Genomic DNA, 16888 nt, shown 5'->3' with positions numbered 1-16888 from the left:
TCTAAGGCGGGGCCTCGCATATGACGCACACCTGCACACCTGTTAGCCTGTTCCACCATTCTTCGTTTTCCGAGACTAGGAAGGATTATTGCCTCGCTTCTGAAGGAACTGACTTGGAAGACATGTCCTACCAAGGAAGAGTCCTTGACATTGAGAAACACCCAGAGAGTTTGTCTGGCATGCTTTGTGCGCAGGGAGTAAAGTTTGGATTCCTCTTAAGGTCACGTGTTTGCAGCCTTGTTGTGCCGTGATATGAATCTCAGCCTCAGTGACACAGAGCCAGATGAGCACATGTAGGAAGCTCTGAGGCTCGCCCAGCCAGGACTCACTTCCACATGGAAATGCACAGCATCATAATGTGACAACAGGCCAAAGCACACAGAATCACTCTCTCAAACACAGATGTACATGCATTTCCATAATACTTTCAGCATGTGGAGTACAGCTTTCTTCGCTAGCTTGGAGAGAACAAGACACAAACAGAGCAGGTCCTCTGTCTGCTACTCACGTCTCAATTTCAGGATCAGATCGCCTTAACGTAGTGTGAGAAGTAACTGGGGGTGACGGAATAAACAGTACCGCCCAATGTGCTTTCAATTATAGCTGCAGCGCCATCGGCAAGGACGCAGGTGACTCCCAGCACACATGGGTGATTACTGAGCCATGAATCAGTGTGTTTGGAGAAGGAGAAGACAAGATGGAGATGCAATGGATGAATCTTTGGAGACGGCGGAGGAAATAGAGGAAGAAGACAAACTTTCAGCGGAGAGCAGAGTGCCAGAGCTGGAGAGATGCTGCGCTTCATCTGGTGAACAACTGTAGAAGCATGCTGTCATTATCAAAGTGAGAGCGGAGCGCTGGCAGGCAGTGGCAAGGAATTCTGGGAATAAGTGGCAGTTTCTGTTCTGAAAACTGAGAAATACACACCAGGAATCTCACTGTGTCCTGCCAAAGCTGTAACAACTGCTGGAAAGTAAAGAAAGACACATTGGGATTATTATTTATCTGAAATAAAGATATCATCTCTGAATATGTGTTTTTTCTCTTATTTGATTGAAATTCAAAGTTAAAGTCAGCTTTAATGTCAATCTTACTCAGTTTGTGTTTACTGACAGAGAGATCGAAATGACGTTTCCAACAATCCCAAATGTAAAATTATACAGTATACAGATATGTATAACATATGTATGTCCTATATACACAATCAACAGACACATTTTCACATGCACACATTAAGATAAAAAAAAAACACAACAATCAATACAAAATAACAAAATAACAGTCACTTCAATATCAATATCTTTGGTGCAGAGAAATTGAACATAACATGAAGATCAGGACATGAGACACAACTCTGTGGCGGAGTTAACAAAATACATGTAGATGAACGGCTGTTAAGGGAAATACATTTAACCACACAGGAGGATGATAGCAGCATAATCTCTGCAAGTACAGAGATAAGCCTGGAGGAGAATTCAAAATACATCCTGACCCCTAAAAACATGTTTCCAGTATTTGTTCGTACTCTCATTGGGTTCATTTGGCAATCGCTACTTCTAATGAAGATATTGGAGTCCTGCGTACTCGTTGCCCCATAACTGTAAAGTGTCTCCTCTTCCATAACCCATGCAATTTGCACAACAGCTATTTTGCACAATTATGATAATGATGTTCAATCGAATGCCATTATGTGTCTATATTATAGTTATATGTATTCCTGTAGCCTAGTGAGACTGTATATTGTACTCAATTTATTCAATATTTCGTTATGCTGTGTATTATTTAGATACTCTAGGAATACATTTATTTTCTATTGTAAAGTGTGTATATTTTTGCCCCTAATGTTTATTCTTTTGTATTATATTTGTATCTTATTGTATCTTTTAAACCTTTTTAACTTGTGTAATGCTTGACACTGCTGCTTGAAGAAAATACCTTCCCAATTTTGGGATAAATAAAGTATATATCTATCTATACCTAAGAATGTAAGATAAAAACAGTAGACATGTCTTCAATCTCTGTGAATACATTTTAGTTTGATAGAAATCATCAGCACTGGTCTCTGAGATTTCTGAAAGTTGAGATTTCGAAAACGTGACCATACAGCTAATGCAGATGTTGCTGGTGCCAGGCTGCAGGCATGTAAGTTAATAACAAAACTAAAAAAACTAAACTCTTAATATGTAATAGTTTAAGCAAATATCCTCACATTCTTAAATGTACTTTCTTTTCAGCGACGTATACGATATTTCATCTTGTGCTGTTTCTGCATAGACACTGAGTGCTGATTGTTTTTCGGGGTTAAATGTTTGGCACAGGAACCCACAGTAATCATGCAGAATTTCACACAGTGGTCGAGCATTCATTAATTCTCTCACAGAGAATAGACGAATAATAGCTGAGTGTATGAATTGCATGTAAATGTACACATAAACACAATCACAGACCTTAGTGTAAATAGCTTTTATAAGTAGGACTCCTAGAGGCAGTGGTGGTTCCGTTAGAAACTAAGTTGTATTTGGGTGAAGTGACACTTTAAACAGTCCATATCAAGAACGGTGCGTTTCCAGACTTGTGCTTAATCCGTGCTAATGGCTGTGACAGAGTGTATTGGTTGATACCTGCTGTACATCGTCACACGCTTCATATTGTTACACAACTTAATTGGAATACATCCAAATCCCCTAATAACTGGCTTACAATCAGAAGCCATTCACCCTTTAATCAACATTTCAAATCAGTGTTCACCAGAGGGCAAAACAATGTAAAAGTACAGAATGTACACGACACACCTGGTCTTTTCTCTATGCCTGCTGGCTGTACATGTTCCATCATTCACCGAGGAACACCGCCAAACTGGTAATGTAGATTGCCCATTAAATGCTTGACATCTTTCTGTTCATGAGTTATTATGGGATTAAGAGCAGCTAGTCACACACTGAAGACACTTGTTTTGAAGGACGAGACAGATAATGAAGACAGTGAGAGATCTGCAGGTCAGATGAGGTAAAAGTTTGTATTATCTGTGGATACTTGTATTGTTTGTCATGTATGTAAACTTTAATAATGATCAGGAGATAGGGCGGGTCGTACATCAGTCTCAATGTCTACGGTTTAATCCCAAACTGCTCCATTTGCATGTCAAAGAGTCCTTGTGCAAGACTCTCATTTGGAACCTTGTGGTCTAAGGACTAGAAAGACGCTATATCAATACAAATAAAAAGTGTATTTACAATTGTGCAGTCAATTACAACCCCTCTGATACTATATGATGTGCACTCACTGGCAGGTCTTGATCACCAGCTGGACAAGCTTATGAAATAATAAGGGCCTCATATTAGTCCTGAAAAAGAGTTTATGTGCATCTCAGTATCATACAGCCAAAAAAGAAATGCAACTATTTTTTGAAAAGTTACCGGTACATCAAAAACATGCCCAAAAAAACGTAATGATACAGTATTATGTCTTCATCGGGTAATACTCAGTATGGGACCAAAAGGTCAATGATCACATAATGTTTGGAAATAATTGTATTTACTTACAAACCTCTGATAAATCAATTAATAGGATCCAATCTTATAACATATCCTTTGAATATTGTTACATAATACATTATACAGACGATGAACCCATAAAGAGGGTCATAAAAAAGACAAAAGTATCAACAAGAGGAGGAAAGATCATAAAAAGTTAAAGTCCTTGATATGAGAGACATGCTGTTATTTGCACTTCTTACTCCACCACAGTTATGTGACAGCTGTCCAGTAATAAAGCATTGTTTTCCAAAGCTGCACAACTATTTGTTTATCAAATCACAATAAGGCATAATGCAATATCAGTGTAGCCAGTTTGATGAGAATGTGTTCATGCAACCCTCTGATGTGGTTTTGAGATTTCTGGGCACAGTCCGCTGATTGGTCATGGGCACAGTAACAGCTAACAGCAACTCTCTGTTCACAGGTTCCACAGTGCCGGGCGTGTGCATGACATATGAATGGTGGACTGGGGTGGAGGGGGGGGGGGTATTATCATCTGGCTGATGCTCCAAGGAACTTTGAGAAGTAGATAGAGAAGAGGAAAGCCGTGGTGAAGCTGGCGCCTAGTGGCTGAAGACTGCAGCAGATTATACCCCCCCTCCTCCTCTTGTTGTTTTCACAATATGAAATGTTTTCTTCAACAACATTATGTTTGTTGTCATATGGTGCTTGATAATGAAGCCAAATGTTTTAGAACACGATATTATCGTAAAGACTTCGCGTAAAAGTGTGCGTACCTGTAGCATCTCTATTCAACTTTATGGAGAGCCTGAGCGTCCTTTTAGTATCGGTTTCGTTGCTCTTTTTCAACAAGGTGTTAATTGCCTGAGACTAATGTCTTTGGGTGCTGGAGCAGGGGCGGAATCTCTCTCTCTGCCCTGCCAGTTTTTGGGCAAGTTTGGCGGAGGGGCGGGTTCCCTGAGAAGGTTAAGTAGCTGCCCGCAGCGGAGTAGAGAGAGCATTCCGTATCAGTCCTCCTCTGACTCTCTCACCGCTCTCTGTCTCTGACTCGCAGGGAAACTCGGACTTTTATACCGAGGCTAAATTTAGGGGGCTGTCCGGTGCGCAGCGTCCCCATCCTGGACGCGCTTCCTTCCCCTCGCCTCGCATTGGTCTGATTTGTCTTGCGAACATTATTTATAAGAAAAGCTGCTGCATCAAGACGCACCGCTGCACATGAGTGGAGAGCAGCTCACCGGACCGCAGGAGAAGCAACGAAGACGCGTTTACTGGAGACTCAGCGGACTCTGCTGATTTCTTTCAACAACAAAAAAATTAATATATAACGATTATTGACTTTCTACTTTTTTCCAACAACGTATGGAAATGGCCTTGCATGGGACCATTCTACCATCAATCTCCACATTTGCCAACCAAAAGGAGAAATGTTGGGAAGATGTAAGTTGCATTATTTATTTACACTTGTTTTCAGAAGAGATGAGAGATTATTTGAATACATAACTTAACACCATCATTGCATCACATCACAAATACATTCGTGGTGTTTGCTGGTGATTAAACATTTTTTAACTTTGGAATGCTGCTAAGTTTTAAGTCACTGCAAAGTTATGTTTTGATGTGTTTTGGTAGTACGCCTTCTTTCAGTGTGCATGTTGTGCTTCGTTTGAGCTATTTTATCAAGGTGACTTGTTTTATTATTTACTGATAAAAAGTTGTACATCCTGAAACAAACTAATACTCTCTTATTCTCGCTCCAGAGGTGGAAGAGTGACATGAGCGGAGTTTCGCTCAACATGGACAACAGCTGCCTCAGCATAAAAGACGAAGAGGACCTGGATAAATTCTTGGATATTGAGTTTATTCTGGCTAACACAGCAGAGTCCGGGCTGTCTGTATATCATCAGCAGCAGCACACCGGGATGCCCCAGCAGCAGAACACCTACACCTCTGCCCCAGACATGAGCAGCCCTCCTCCTCCATACAACAGCCTGATGGCGGAGCTCCTTCGCTCCGATGTAGACACCAGCTTCCTCCCCGGGGACAGCCCCAGCATCCAGGGCAGATTCCTGATCAGCTCTGCGCCTTTCCCCAACACTCCGGACTTATTCCCCGAGCATCTGAACATTAAAGTGGAGCCCGACTCCATGGACACGTACGGACCTGCCATGGGTATGGTGCCTCAGAGCTGCACCAAAGTCAAGCTCGAGGGGAACGCCTCCTGCATGATGTCCTACGAGCAGCAGCCGCGGCTAGCCACCTCTCCGCAGGCCGCGCTGGGCAGCATGACGCCGCCTCTGAGCCCGGACGACCTGATGAGCTCCGAGAGCCACCAGACCCACGTGTGCAACTCCACCTTCCCGCAGAGCTTCCACCCGCACCACCGCTGCGCGTCAGGGGGATTCCCACACCCGCACAGAGGGATGCAGCTCCCTTTCCCCGTGGCGCACCACCATCCCCAGTTCCCCGGCATGTTCTGTGAGGACGCAGCTTTGGGCATGCAGCAGCAGCCGGCGGCCGGTCAGCGCGTCCTGCTCACTCCTCCGTCCTCCCCGTTGGAGATGATGGACACCAAGCCGAAGAGGGGTCGTCGGTCCTGGCCGAGGAAACGGACCGCGACACACACCTGCACTTTCGCCGGGTGTGGGAAGACCTACACCAAGAGCTCCCACCTTAAGGCGCACCTCAGGACGCACACAGGTAAGAGTGGCATGCTGGATGAGGTGGACCATTTATGTATCTATCCTCAATGTGAAGTCACTCATGATTTTCTTGCTTTTTGTGTTTAAAGGGGAGAAACCATATCACTGCAGCTGGGAGGGTTGCGGCTGGAAGTTCGCTCGTTCCGATGAGCTCACGCGTCACTTCCGGAAGCACACCGGACACCGCCCCTTCCAGTGTCACTTGTGTGAACGCGCATTCTCCAGGTCCGACCACCTCGCGCTGCACATGAAGAGGCACATGTGAGGAAACATATCACAGACAAGGACATCACCGCATCGAGACAGAGAAAATGAACTATGATGATCCTACAGAAGGATGATGTGCAAATATATCAACTATAGTGAAACCATGACAGCATTAACTGCCATACAGTACGATGAGGCCACTATTGACTACACTGTAACACCTATATGTATATTATAGGACTATTATAGTGATTTTTCTTAGGGGCAAAGGAACATAGAGATGCTCTCAAATTATATTTTGTGAAAAGATTTATTTAAATGTTATTTTTTGAGAGAAATGACTTACAAACCTCAAACCAAAGAGGAAATACAGCCAGATATGACAGAAACAGGTGCATTCTGCTTCTTTTTTTTCCTTTAAACTAGGTAGCTGGTACTACTTTTTTCTATGTTTATACAGACACATGTCAGGAACATGCCACTGAAGCAACTGGAAGCAGACAATCTTTCAAAGAGCAATAATCTTTTTTAGATTTCTACCTTAAGTGCCTTTATTACACTTCTCACGAGTGCCAGATTCTCCACTGGCTAAACGATGATTACAGTTTTATCATGGAAAAAGCCTCAAATGAATTAATGAAATGTAACTGTAGGTGTAAACAGCACTTGAATACGCCTTGAGACAATGTTTTTTTCTAAAACTGCCTTCCATGTTGTCCTCCTCCCAAAGGCCTGACTTCCTGTCTGTGATTGTGTCTGTTGTCTGCTAGCTTTAAGATTCCTACAGAAGTGCATGACATCTCAACGCCACCTCACTGACAAAGGACAACACAGTCTCTGGCAAAGAGACCTGTTTGTTTGTGTCTTGAAGAACTGTTCAGAACTGAACTGCCTTGTAAATTGAATTTTTTACATTGTGTAAATAGTTTATTTTAATGTACAAATTAAACTAAATGAACATTCTTTCCGACTCCTTAGTTTGATTTGAAGAATAAAACATGATGTGATATAAATATACACATACGTTCGCAGTTTAAAGTGGACATATTATGCTAATTTTCAGGTTCATATTTGTATTTTGTGCCTTGACATGTTAACATGCTTTAATGCTGAGAAAGTTATTTATTTGTCTGATACTGCCTCTTTCCCCCCCTCGGTGTGTGATGTCATTACATCACAGAAGTAAACAAAGGAGTCCAATGGAGCCGTTTCAGGCAGACGGGGGTGTCGGAGAGAAACTCCTTCTGGAGGGAATTGTAGCCTTTGCAGACCATTGACATGCACAAAAACCTACATAACACACTACAGGAAAGGGACAACCCAAAAAACGCATAATAGACGACTGAAAATATACATTCCTCAAATATGTTCTATATAGCTGCCCATGGAAGAAAAAGTATGCATTAATTCACTGGGAAAATGTCTGTAAAAACCAGACTATAATTTTAGGGAGGATTACCTAAAGTGCCTCTGCCTTGGCATACCAGTCAAAGTATGAGGACCCACGATGAGAGCAGTTCCACCATTTATTTGCTTTGCAGTTGACAGGTTAAAGCAGGGTGATGTTGATGATGATGATGCTTTTAAGGCTAGAATATAAACAACTATGGAAATCAAGAAGAGCTACAACACTCTGTTACAAACCAATCAAATATTGCTTTCGCAGGGTAAGCCTAAACCTGCTTTCTTAGCTTGGATTAAAGTTTTATGAAATTATTATCAATGTAAAATATGGCAAAATATTAAACTACCTTAGCATGCACAAGAAATATATCGCTACAAGACGAATATATATCGATTGCAATCCTGAAGGTATTTAGAAGCTGGCTAGTTCCGGCCCTGAGTCATTACATTTGCATAATTAAAAAAGTCTGCATATAGCATGAGAGTACATCGGGGCATACATGCACACCATAATGAGTGGGAGGGATGGCGAGGTGAAAAAAAGAATAATCATGAAGTATTTTTCAGACAGCTTAGGGATGACAGTGGGAAACAGATATTAGTGTCATTGTTTTGAGAATGACAGCCACGGATTAAGAGATGTAACTTTGTAGTGGCCAACTTTCTGTCGGCTCCGCAATGTATTATTTCCCATGCCATCTTTTATTCCAAAGAGACATAAAACATACTGATTACTGTGAGCCAGCTAGTTTTATTTACAGAGATAGCATCAGGGATGTGGGTTGAATTAGTGATAGAGAGCCACATTTGGAAATGATTGATGAAAATGACTGTTGCTTTTATTAGAGCACGAACAGAAGCAATGAAGGAGGGAAGACTTTGATCAGGGCGGATTATCACCTCCATTTCTAACGTGGCTGCAGAGACTTCCATTAGTGATGACAACAGTGACATCAAAAGAAAGTCAGGTGGGTCAAGGAACATGACTGGCATGTTGTTCAGTTTGTAAATCAGATTTTCAGCAAATGTATTATCCCACACGGGGACATTCATTTGGTCCAGCGCTCCACATGTGAAGAAACCAAAAACTCCACAGTTAAAACAATAGAATAACACAACATAGAAACACAATGTATTCATAAAAAACAATCTAATTGGGAGTGAGGATAAATAAAGTAAAATAAAAAGTCAGTCAGTGAGCTAAGAGACTTGTAGATACAGCTTCATATTAAGAAGACCCTGATTATAATAAACTCCAAATAACCTTTTACAGAGGAGTTTACATTGTCCAGCTATCAGTAGTATATTACTGTTGATTAACAAAATCAAAGGGCAATGTTAGTTCATGTATTTATGTTGCACACTTAAGAGTCAAGGCAATTGAAAGTGCTTTACATAAGCATTTGCATACAAGAATTAAATAAATCAAATAAACAAAACCAAAATGAAGACAATTCAAAAAAGGGATAGAAGGTAGTCAGACATTAACATTGTAAATACAGCTGATGCTGCGAGTGTTGAAGAAGTATAATCAGAAAATGTTAAACGACCTCTGGAAAACCATTTATTCCAGATCTACGGAGAGAAAAAAACGTAAAGATGAACCGGATGATCTGAGAGCTCTGGGGGGCTTGGACAGGTCAGACAAGTATTTGTGTCCCAAACCATTTAGAGCTTGGTATGTTTAAAGACACATATTTGTGATACTGGGAGCAACTGCAGAGCTCTGAGAATTAGGGTGGTGTCATTTCTTTGTCAGGACTCAGGCAGCAGCGCTCTGAATTACTTTCAATTCAATTCAATTCAAAGGCTTTATTCTCTTATATATGCACAGTAGATACAGTGTAGAAATGGCAATGGAAATGTTAGGTTCCAAATGCCTCCAACATTGGAAGCTAAAGAGAACAACAAACAATGAAACAAATAACAAAACAAATAATGTTTCAAACTACAATGCTTCAAGTTGACATCACTGACATCTTTTTTTTTTTTTTCTCCTTATTTAATTGGAGGACATGTTGACACATAAAGTTTCTGAAAGGAAATAGCTTATCATGAACCGCAGCACAGCCTCTCTGTTTGCTCTGTGCAGCAGCCAGAGGCCACATGTGTGGCCTCTGCTGAATGGTACTGTGCCAGCCCTGAGAAAATAGGAACACTCACCTCTAACTTTAGCACAATTACTCAAGTGAGAAATTAAACACTTTCATTTCACTTTTTCAGCTAGGTACAGGGTGGCTGAGGCGGAGGAGCGTGGGAAACTTTTTCACACGTTCTGTCTTTGACACTCCTTTGCACTCTGCTCTGATTGAATGACCTCCTGTTGTGGAGGTCCAAACGTTTCTGAACATACCAAATATGTAATACAAAAGTTGGAGGTAAAGTTTATAAACATTAAAATATTTAAGCATATTTATTGTTTTTGGGTCAGCGTTAGGCTTTTGGGTATTGTTCCTTTCTGTAGTGTGTAATATAAGTTTGTAAATGATCTGTAAAGGCTAAAATCAAAAGAAATTCTAGATATACTGTATCTCTCTGGAATTTCTGCCTTGAGATTGAGATAAAATAAAAAAATGATTAAGACGTTATTATTTGGCTCACTTATTGCACTTGAACTCTTCCATTCACACTTCCACTGAAGTGTCCACTAGAGCTGAGCTCATAAACTCCCCCACCTTAAATCTATCTTAAACTAAATTCCCCGGAGTGAAACATTCTTCCCAACATGATGCATGAACACGTATCCACCCCCTCCTTCCTCAAAGCTAACATGTTCAGTTAGCGAGAAGCTGTAAACATGCTTACACACTCTTGTGCAACGGAATATCTCAGAGGAACTCCCCTCCAGAGTGTTTCAAAGAATATTCCTCTCCAACTCCAACACAACACACTAATAGAGCCAAGTGTGTGGAAAACAGATAACAGAGAGGAGGAGACTCGTGGTGTTCCTGTTAGAAGGGTCATAAGGCCACAGAGGATTTAGGCACTCCAAAGTTCTCTTTTTGAAACCAACTGATAGGCATTTTAGGACTCAAGCTGATCTTCCATAGGTTTTATAGATGAAATCCTATCTTGATTATTCTATGATGATAAGAATAACAAAGAGCTCAGTGATACTGTATCATGGCTGCTTATTCTATCACCGAATTGTAATTAAGGAGACTTGAAGTGGACATAGTAAAAACATTTATTAGAGAAATGTAAGCAAACATTAAACATTGAACAAATCCTATCTGAATTGATTTCCAGAGATTGCCCAGCACTCTCTGAAAAGAAGTGGGAGTTATGGGAATTATATTCTAGGAAGAGGATGCCATCTACTGGGAAAGTAGCATCACTGTGAACCGCAGAACACCACTTCCTCACAAATACACCGATACAGCAATCTCTCAGTTAGGCAGTTAGTTTAAAAGAATTTCTTAGAATTAAACAGTTTTCAATCTCATCTACTTATTTAAAATGCATTTTATAACAAAAATATACATTACAAATTTGATGGCAAAAAGCAAGCTAAAAAGGTTGTCTGCTGTATAACATAAATGTTTATTGTTAGACAACTCATTGTATAGATGTAAAACAATTGAACCATACAGAAACAAAGCACTGCCTCAAAAGGTTGAGTCATGAATCTTAATCACCTTAATGCTTATTTAGCTATTATTTCAGACCAGGTGATTGGTTCGCAGAGTCTTGGACAATAATAAAAATCGAGATTGTGTTTCAATCATCTAACATAAAGGTTTGTGATTTTCTTGGTATTTTGATTGAGGCAGAGATCCTTTGAGGTCACTCCAATGCACATTAATAAAAAAAATTTTAGCATTCAATTGGAGTTTCACAAACCCCTGTCAAGAAACATTATATTAAATGCCAGAAATGAGTTTATTTGGAGCGAGAGCAGATCAGGACATGTGGAAATAATGATTCAGCTGAGATTCAAGGCCGAACACATATTTTACTTAATTTCTACATCTGTTTGTCAGATCATCTATACTCCTCTGATTCTGTCATGCCTCCCTCTAAACTGATCTTATGCACCAGGTTCAGAACACCCTGTGTATGTGTATGGGTTTAGACCAAGTTTTTGGGCCAATTATGAGGATTAAATGAGTTTGCAGCCAAGGTTGTAATCTTGCGTGGAAGGTTTTTATCTGCACTCTTGGAACAAAACAGTGTGATTCCCGGCCAACGAGGTGCTGGATGAAACGGATGAAATGTTGAAAGTCAAATTTGCATGTTTCCTGTATCTCAAACAGATCTGTTATTTGGAAAGCCGATTTCTGTTTGGACAGCCTTATCACTTATCAGTCTTTCACAGACTTTGCAGAGAAAGGCAGGACTAAGAATCACGCTAGCTGCTGCGTGAGGCTAAATGCTAACGTCCAATTGCTAACTCACAATGACTGAAAACAAAAAAAGGAGGCTATAATTACATATAAATAAATATCTATTTTTAAATCATATACAAGGTTGTTTTCTGTATCCACAACTAAACATGACCTCTTGGCTGAATGTTATATAGATTGTTTGCTTAATTGTGTACAACTCTCCCTAAGTTGCTCAATTCTCTACAGCTAGCTTGAACAAGATTTAGACCCGATGAATTTCTAGCCAGCATTTTAGAAATACTGCGGTCATAGTCAACATCTCTGAAATTTCATTTATTTTATGTAAGTTTATGGAGTAGTTCTTTCAAAGAACATCCTCTGGATATTAGCGATGGCTTCTGAATCCAAAAAACGAATACGGCCTACACAAAGCACGCATGTTTTTAGAGGATGAAAATGGTGAAGTACGAGTGCTGATGAAGGTGAAAGGGAAAGAACATTTATTAGAGGAGAGAGAAAGAGAGATACAGAACTATTGTGAGGGCAAACCAACATTTATCCTGCAATTCTCTGTGACCCACATTCCTAGTTAAAAGCCAATAGGCTTTTCATTTCCTCTTCTCCATTACCATAGGGTAAACACAAACCTAGCAAGGAATTTCCTGTTATTCCATACGGAGACAGTTAGCATTCGCTAACATAGCAGATTGCTTAGGTTTCAGCTAATACGTCCAGAAATGGCCGCTGTGTTTGCACAGCATTCATTTCACACTACACAGCTGTGTCCATGAAATGTAGCTGAGTGTAATTCACTGCACATGGGGCTGGGGGGGTTATTACTGCAGGTTGTCTAAGCTCTTTGGAAGGCCTTGTCAGCGTCAGAGAAACAGCTTGTCTTGTTATATGTTAAAGTCATAGAATGTTTGCTACTTTGAAGGTTATTTCAGTTTGTTTACAAAGTGCATTGGTATGTTCAATCAATCAATTTTTATTTATATATCCCAATATCACAAATGTTACATTTGTCTCAGTGGACTTCACAGTTTGTACAGAATATCAGTATGACAATACGACATCCTCTGTCCTTAGACCCTCACATCGTACAATGAAAAACTTCCAGAGAAAAACCCACAGTTTAAAGGGGAAAATGGGAGAAACCTCAGGGAGAGCAACAGAGGAGGTTGTTGTTGCTTTGAATCAGGCCCGGTTCCAGAAGAAAATGACTCAGGGTGCATCTGAGATTAGAGAGGGTGCAGTGGTAAAGTGCTATTTTTATAAGAGGGGAGTGGATTTTTTTTTTTTATATTGAAGTTAAAATCATCAATCTGGTGCACTTTGAGAGCAAAATTAAGAGATCTATGGATCTATGTGCTCTTTGCTTGGTTCATGCCTTCCCAGTCCCTTATCACGTACAAGAGCATGGCGCCAGTTGTTGTAGCCAGTTGTGGTGAAGGCATCTGATTTACTTGAACCGAAATGTCTACATGCATAGCAGAAGATGGCATCTTTTTTACATGAATATTCCAGCCAATCTCTGTTTTGAAACCATGAGCTGCAAATGAGCGACTTAACCCACTGTACAGGCGAGTTGGGTACTTTTTTTATTGTACCTGGGCAGGCTCTATTTTGCCGAGGTCCTCTGGCACTTGCAGGTCACTGAGGGGTGGCGGTGTTTGGGGCAAAGAAAGACAGCTGCTCCGCCTCCGTGGGCGAGGCGGTTAAAGCCGGCGAGTCGGGCGTTAGTGTCCACGACAGTGGCCGCGTAATGTCGCCATGATCTGAACTGTTATTACCTGCAGTAGATGCAGTGTTACTGCTGGCGATAAGGGCTGGTTGTTTTAACCATTTTCTGATGTCCATCCTTGACAGCTGTGTAAGCACCTTGCAGATGATGAACGTGCAGCGGCACAGGTCCCGCGCTCCTGACATAATAACGTTACTTAACGTTTAAATTGACCAAATAAATGCAGCAGACAATGTTATTTAACCACAATTACAATGTATTTTATTCCAACTATAGGCTATACTTCTTCTTCTGATTATTACAATTACTACTAATATTATTATTGTTATTATATATGTAATATTTTAGACTTTTCATTTTTTTCACTTTTCATTTTTCAAATGAGGGTGCATAACTACTCAACTGAGGGTGCAATGCACCCTTATGCACCCCCGTAGAACCGGGCCTGCTTTGAATATACTTTCTTCAGGTAAAAAAAGTATGTACTTAAGCTGAGACATAGGAACATTGCTTGCATTTGGCTACCATTGGTCATGTTCTCAGAATTGTTCCTGGTTTGTTGGTGGTTTTAATGACATAAGAGTTTACATTCTACTTCTCTAATTTAGGGCAAGTTACACATGGGTTTCTTTGCAGAATTAAGCCTTGGAAACCAGTTCTGATGGTGTGGGAGTCTAATAATTGTTTCCTTAGCTGTTTCTTGTCAGGCAGGAAGTCTGTGATCCACCTGGGTGATATTGTTGTTCAGTAATGCATAGTCCCAAACAGACGCTCATTTAAATAAGAACAATCTGAGCTTCCGGGGCGCATGGAGCGCTGTGACTGAGCTGTTAGTTTTGCCTGGCCGCTTATCCAGCCTTTGTGATTGGTCAACGCTTTGACAGACAGTCTGGGTATAATATGAACATGTCTACTCTTTTTAATCATTCTTGGCTACTCTGGAGGTTTGTTTCCAACCTTCTGATCATCTCGCTTGTGTTTCTTTACCTGTCAATCATCCTTATATTGATATCCCTGTATTCAGATATTGTCTTTGTGAGAACAACGTTATTATTACTCAGAGAAATGATGACGAAAACTGCGAAGAAAAGACTCAAGTTGCAATAAACCGGAATTATCCTTTAAATGTGCTACTTTCTTTTAGCGTAGCTATCATCAGGACTGTGGTCAAGATCAAGTAAGGTCCCAGAAGGAAGTGCTGAGCAGGGAAAAGGCTGACTGAAGGTAGGAAACCTGTTTGACTGCACAGAGCAGAAAGAGAAAAAGCTCTGTGTTCCTTGGAAAGCAAATACAGGGTGGGGAGTATAGACTTTACTAAAGAAAATAGGTCAACTGTGGGACACTACCACAAGTATGAAACAGCCTCTCTGACTGATGTGTTACTCCTCCGAACACTCTTTGTTTTTTGCTATTTTTGTGCTGCAACATGGCAAAAATGTCAGTTGTATTAAATATGTCCTTCAACAGTTTTGAGGAACCTTTTTCCTCTCCTCTTCCTTCATCAAACCATTATAACATATGACATTTTTACTTGACACAGGAGAAGGGGACAGGTGTTTCTGATAACATCAAGGATGGCTATTTTCTTCAGGACAGTGGTGGAGCATGCACACTAGGAGGACCGTGAAACCAAAGCAACTAAAAGGTGTTTTTTGTACTGTTACATCTTACTGCCACAGTTAAGGCCTTTTGATGTGAAAAGTGACACTAATGTTATACAAAATTGGTCACCGTTACTATACTCACCCACTGAAATCAGTTACAGTATGTATTGTCTTTCACCCTGTAAATGTCAGAGTGATGTCATGTGGTTTATCTCAGTTTGTGCTGTATGTCAGAAAGCCTGTGGTACAAACAAGGGGGTGAAGAGACAGCATTGTAGAAAACTCAAAATAATGAAAACAATTTTTTGTTGCTTTTTGAAGTTGTTTTTACAATTACAGGATCTGAATCAAAATGATAGGGTTGCAGCCTTTGTGATAAATATCATATTCTCATGGTGATTGTGTTATTTGCATCCCTAAATGGAACCACACGCTGACGGACTTACACTTTTTAAACTCAACAGCTGTCTCTTGCGTCACAAAACAAAGCTCACATTTTAAATTTTAAATCATCAACTTGTTATCTGTCAAAATAAAATAGTGGCATTTTGGGAAATGCATGATTCAGTCCTTTTTGGAGTTTAAGCAACACTAAAAGGATATTTAACCCTTGGCTGACTTGATATTTTTTCTCTTTTTTTTATTAGCTTTTTGTAACTTCCAAAACGTTATGGATGTGCAATATTATAATATAATAGCACTCAACTGAAAATCCTTCTTGTCTCTTTAAAGATGAGCTCCACAAATCAAGCAGCAGTTCGTTCTCCTTTAACTGAAATGTTTATTCTAGTAAACAGCACAGACCATGTAGAGGGGATCACTGTTCAAAATATCTGTTTGCTCCTCCAAATGGTTCCTCATCAAGTTTACTTTTTCTTCTTCATCTTCACTTTTTACAGGACAAATATAACAGACATGGTACTATACAGACTGTATACACATCGTATGTATCTTATTAAAGACAGCCTTAAAGTAGTTTGCCTACACGGGAGGAAGGGCAGTTGAAGGCAAAGAAAACAAAATCCAACAAGCCTCAGAAAGAAGAAAACTTAAGTGAATCAAAGAGGTTCCCCCAAACGCATCAGTATGTCAGTAAGAGAGATTGAAAGGTTTCATTCCAAAAAAAATCCACCATTGATAAAGAAATAAAGTGAATCTTAAAAATGATTAAGATTGTATCCTTTTGTATTGACCTTGCTCTACAGAGCTGGGAGTGAGTGGTTGCTGGTGCATAAATAATCACATCAAAAACAAGTTTCACAGGATATACAAAAACAACAATAAAAATAAACATTATCTATTGCACAATGGAGGTAACGGATGACAGTAAAAGATGGTACCGGTGTGGAGTTCAGCTCTCTAAGCAGTACACTGCAGACAAGCCGGGGTCAGAACTGACAATAAG

The 16888-nt window shown here is 40.3% G+C and overlaps 1 protein-coding gene across 1 annotated transcript; it reads left to right on the top strand.

Annotated features, from left to right (window-relative positions):
• The first annotated feature begins 4352 nt into the window (after positions 1–4352).
• LOC104966713 (Krueppel-like factor 2) lies at positions 4353–7366 on the top strand. The gene is made up of 3 exons (XM_010795946.1): positions 4353–4934; positions 5255–6194; positions 6286–7366. The coding sequence occupies exons 1-3, from the start codon at positions 4857–4859 to the stop codon at positions 6459–6461; spliced, it is 1194 nt and encodes a 397-aa protein (XP_010794248.1). The 5' UTR covers positions 4353–4856; the 3' UTR covers positions 6462–7366.
• Positions 7367–16888: the final 9522 nt, after the last annotated feature.

This window comes from Notothenia coriiceps, unplaced genomic scaffold (genome assembly GCF_000735185.1).
Source record: "Notothenia coriiceps isolate Sejong01 unplaced genomic scaffold, NC01 NC01_scaffold00037250, whole genome shotgun sequence".
NCBI classification, from domain to species: domain Eukaryota; kingdom Metazoa; phylum Chordata; class Actinopteri; order Perciformes; family Nototheniidae; genus Notothenia; species Notothenia coriiceps.
The sequence above is the reverse complement of the archived record's forward strand: the minus strand, read 5'-3'. Positions and strand labels throughout refer to the sequence as shown.

Coding starts and splice junctions, on each gene's coding strand:
- LOC104966713 (XM_010795946.1), top strand. CDS start 4,857: ATGGAAATGGCCTTGCATGGGACCATTCTACCATCAATCTCCACATTT. Junction 4,935..5,254: donor AGGAGAAATGTTGGGAAGAT/GTAAGTTGCATT, acceptor TTCTCGCTCCAG/AGGTGGAAGAGTGACATGAG. Junction 6,195..6,285: donor GCACCTCAGGACGCACACAG/GTAAGAGTGGCA, acceptor TTGTGTTTAAAG/GGGAGAAACCATATCACTGC.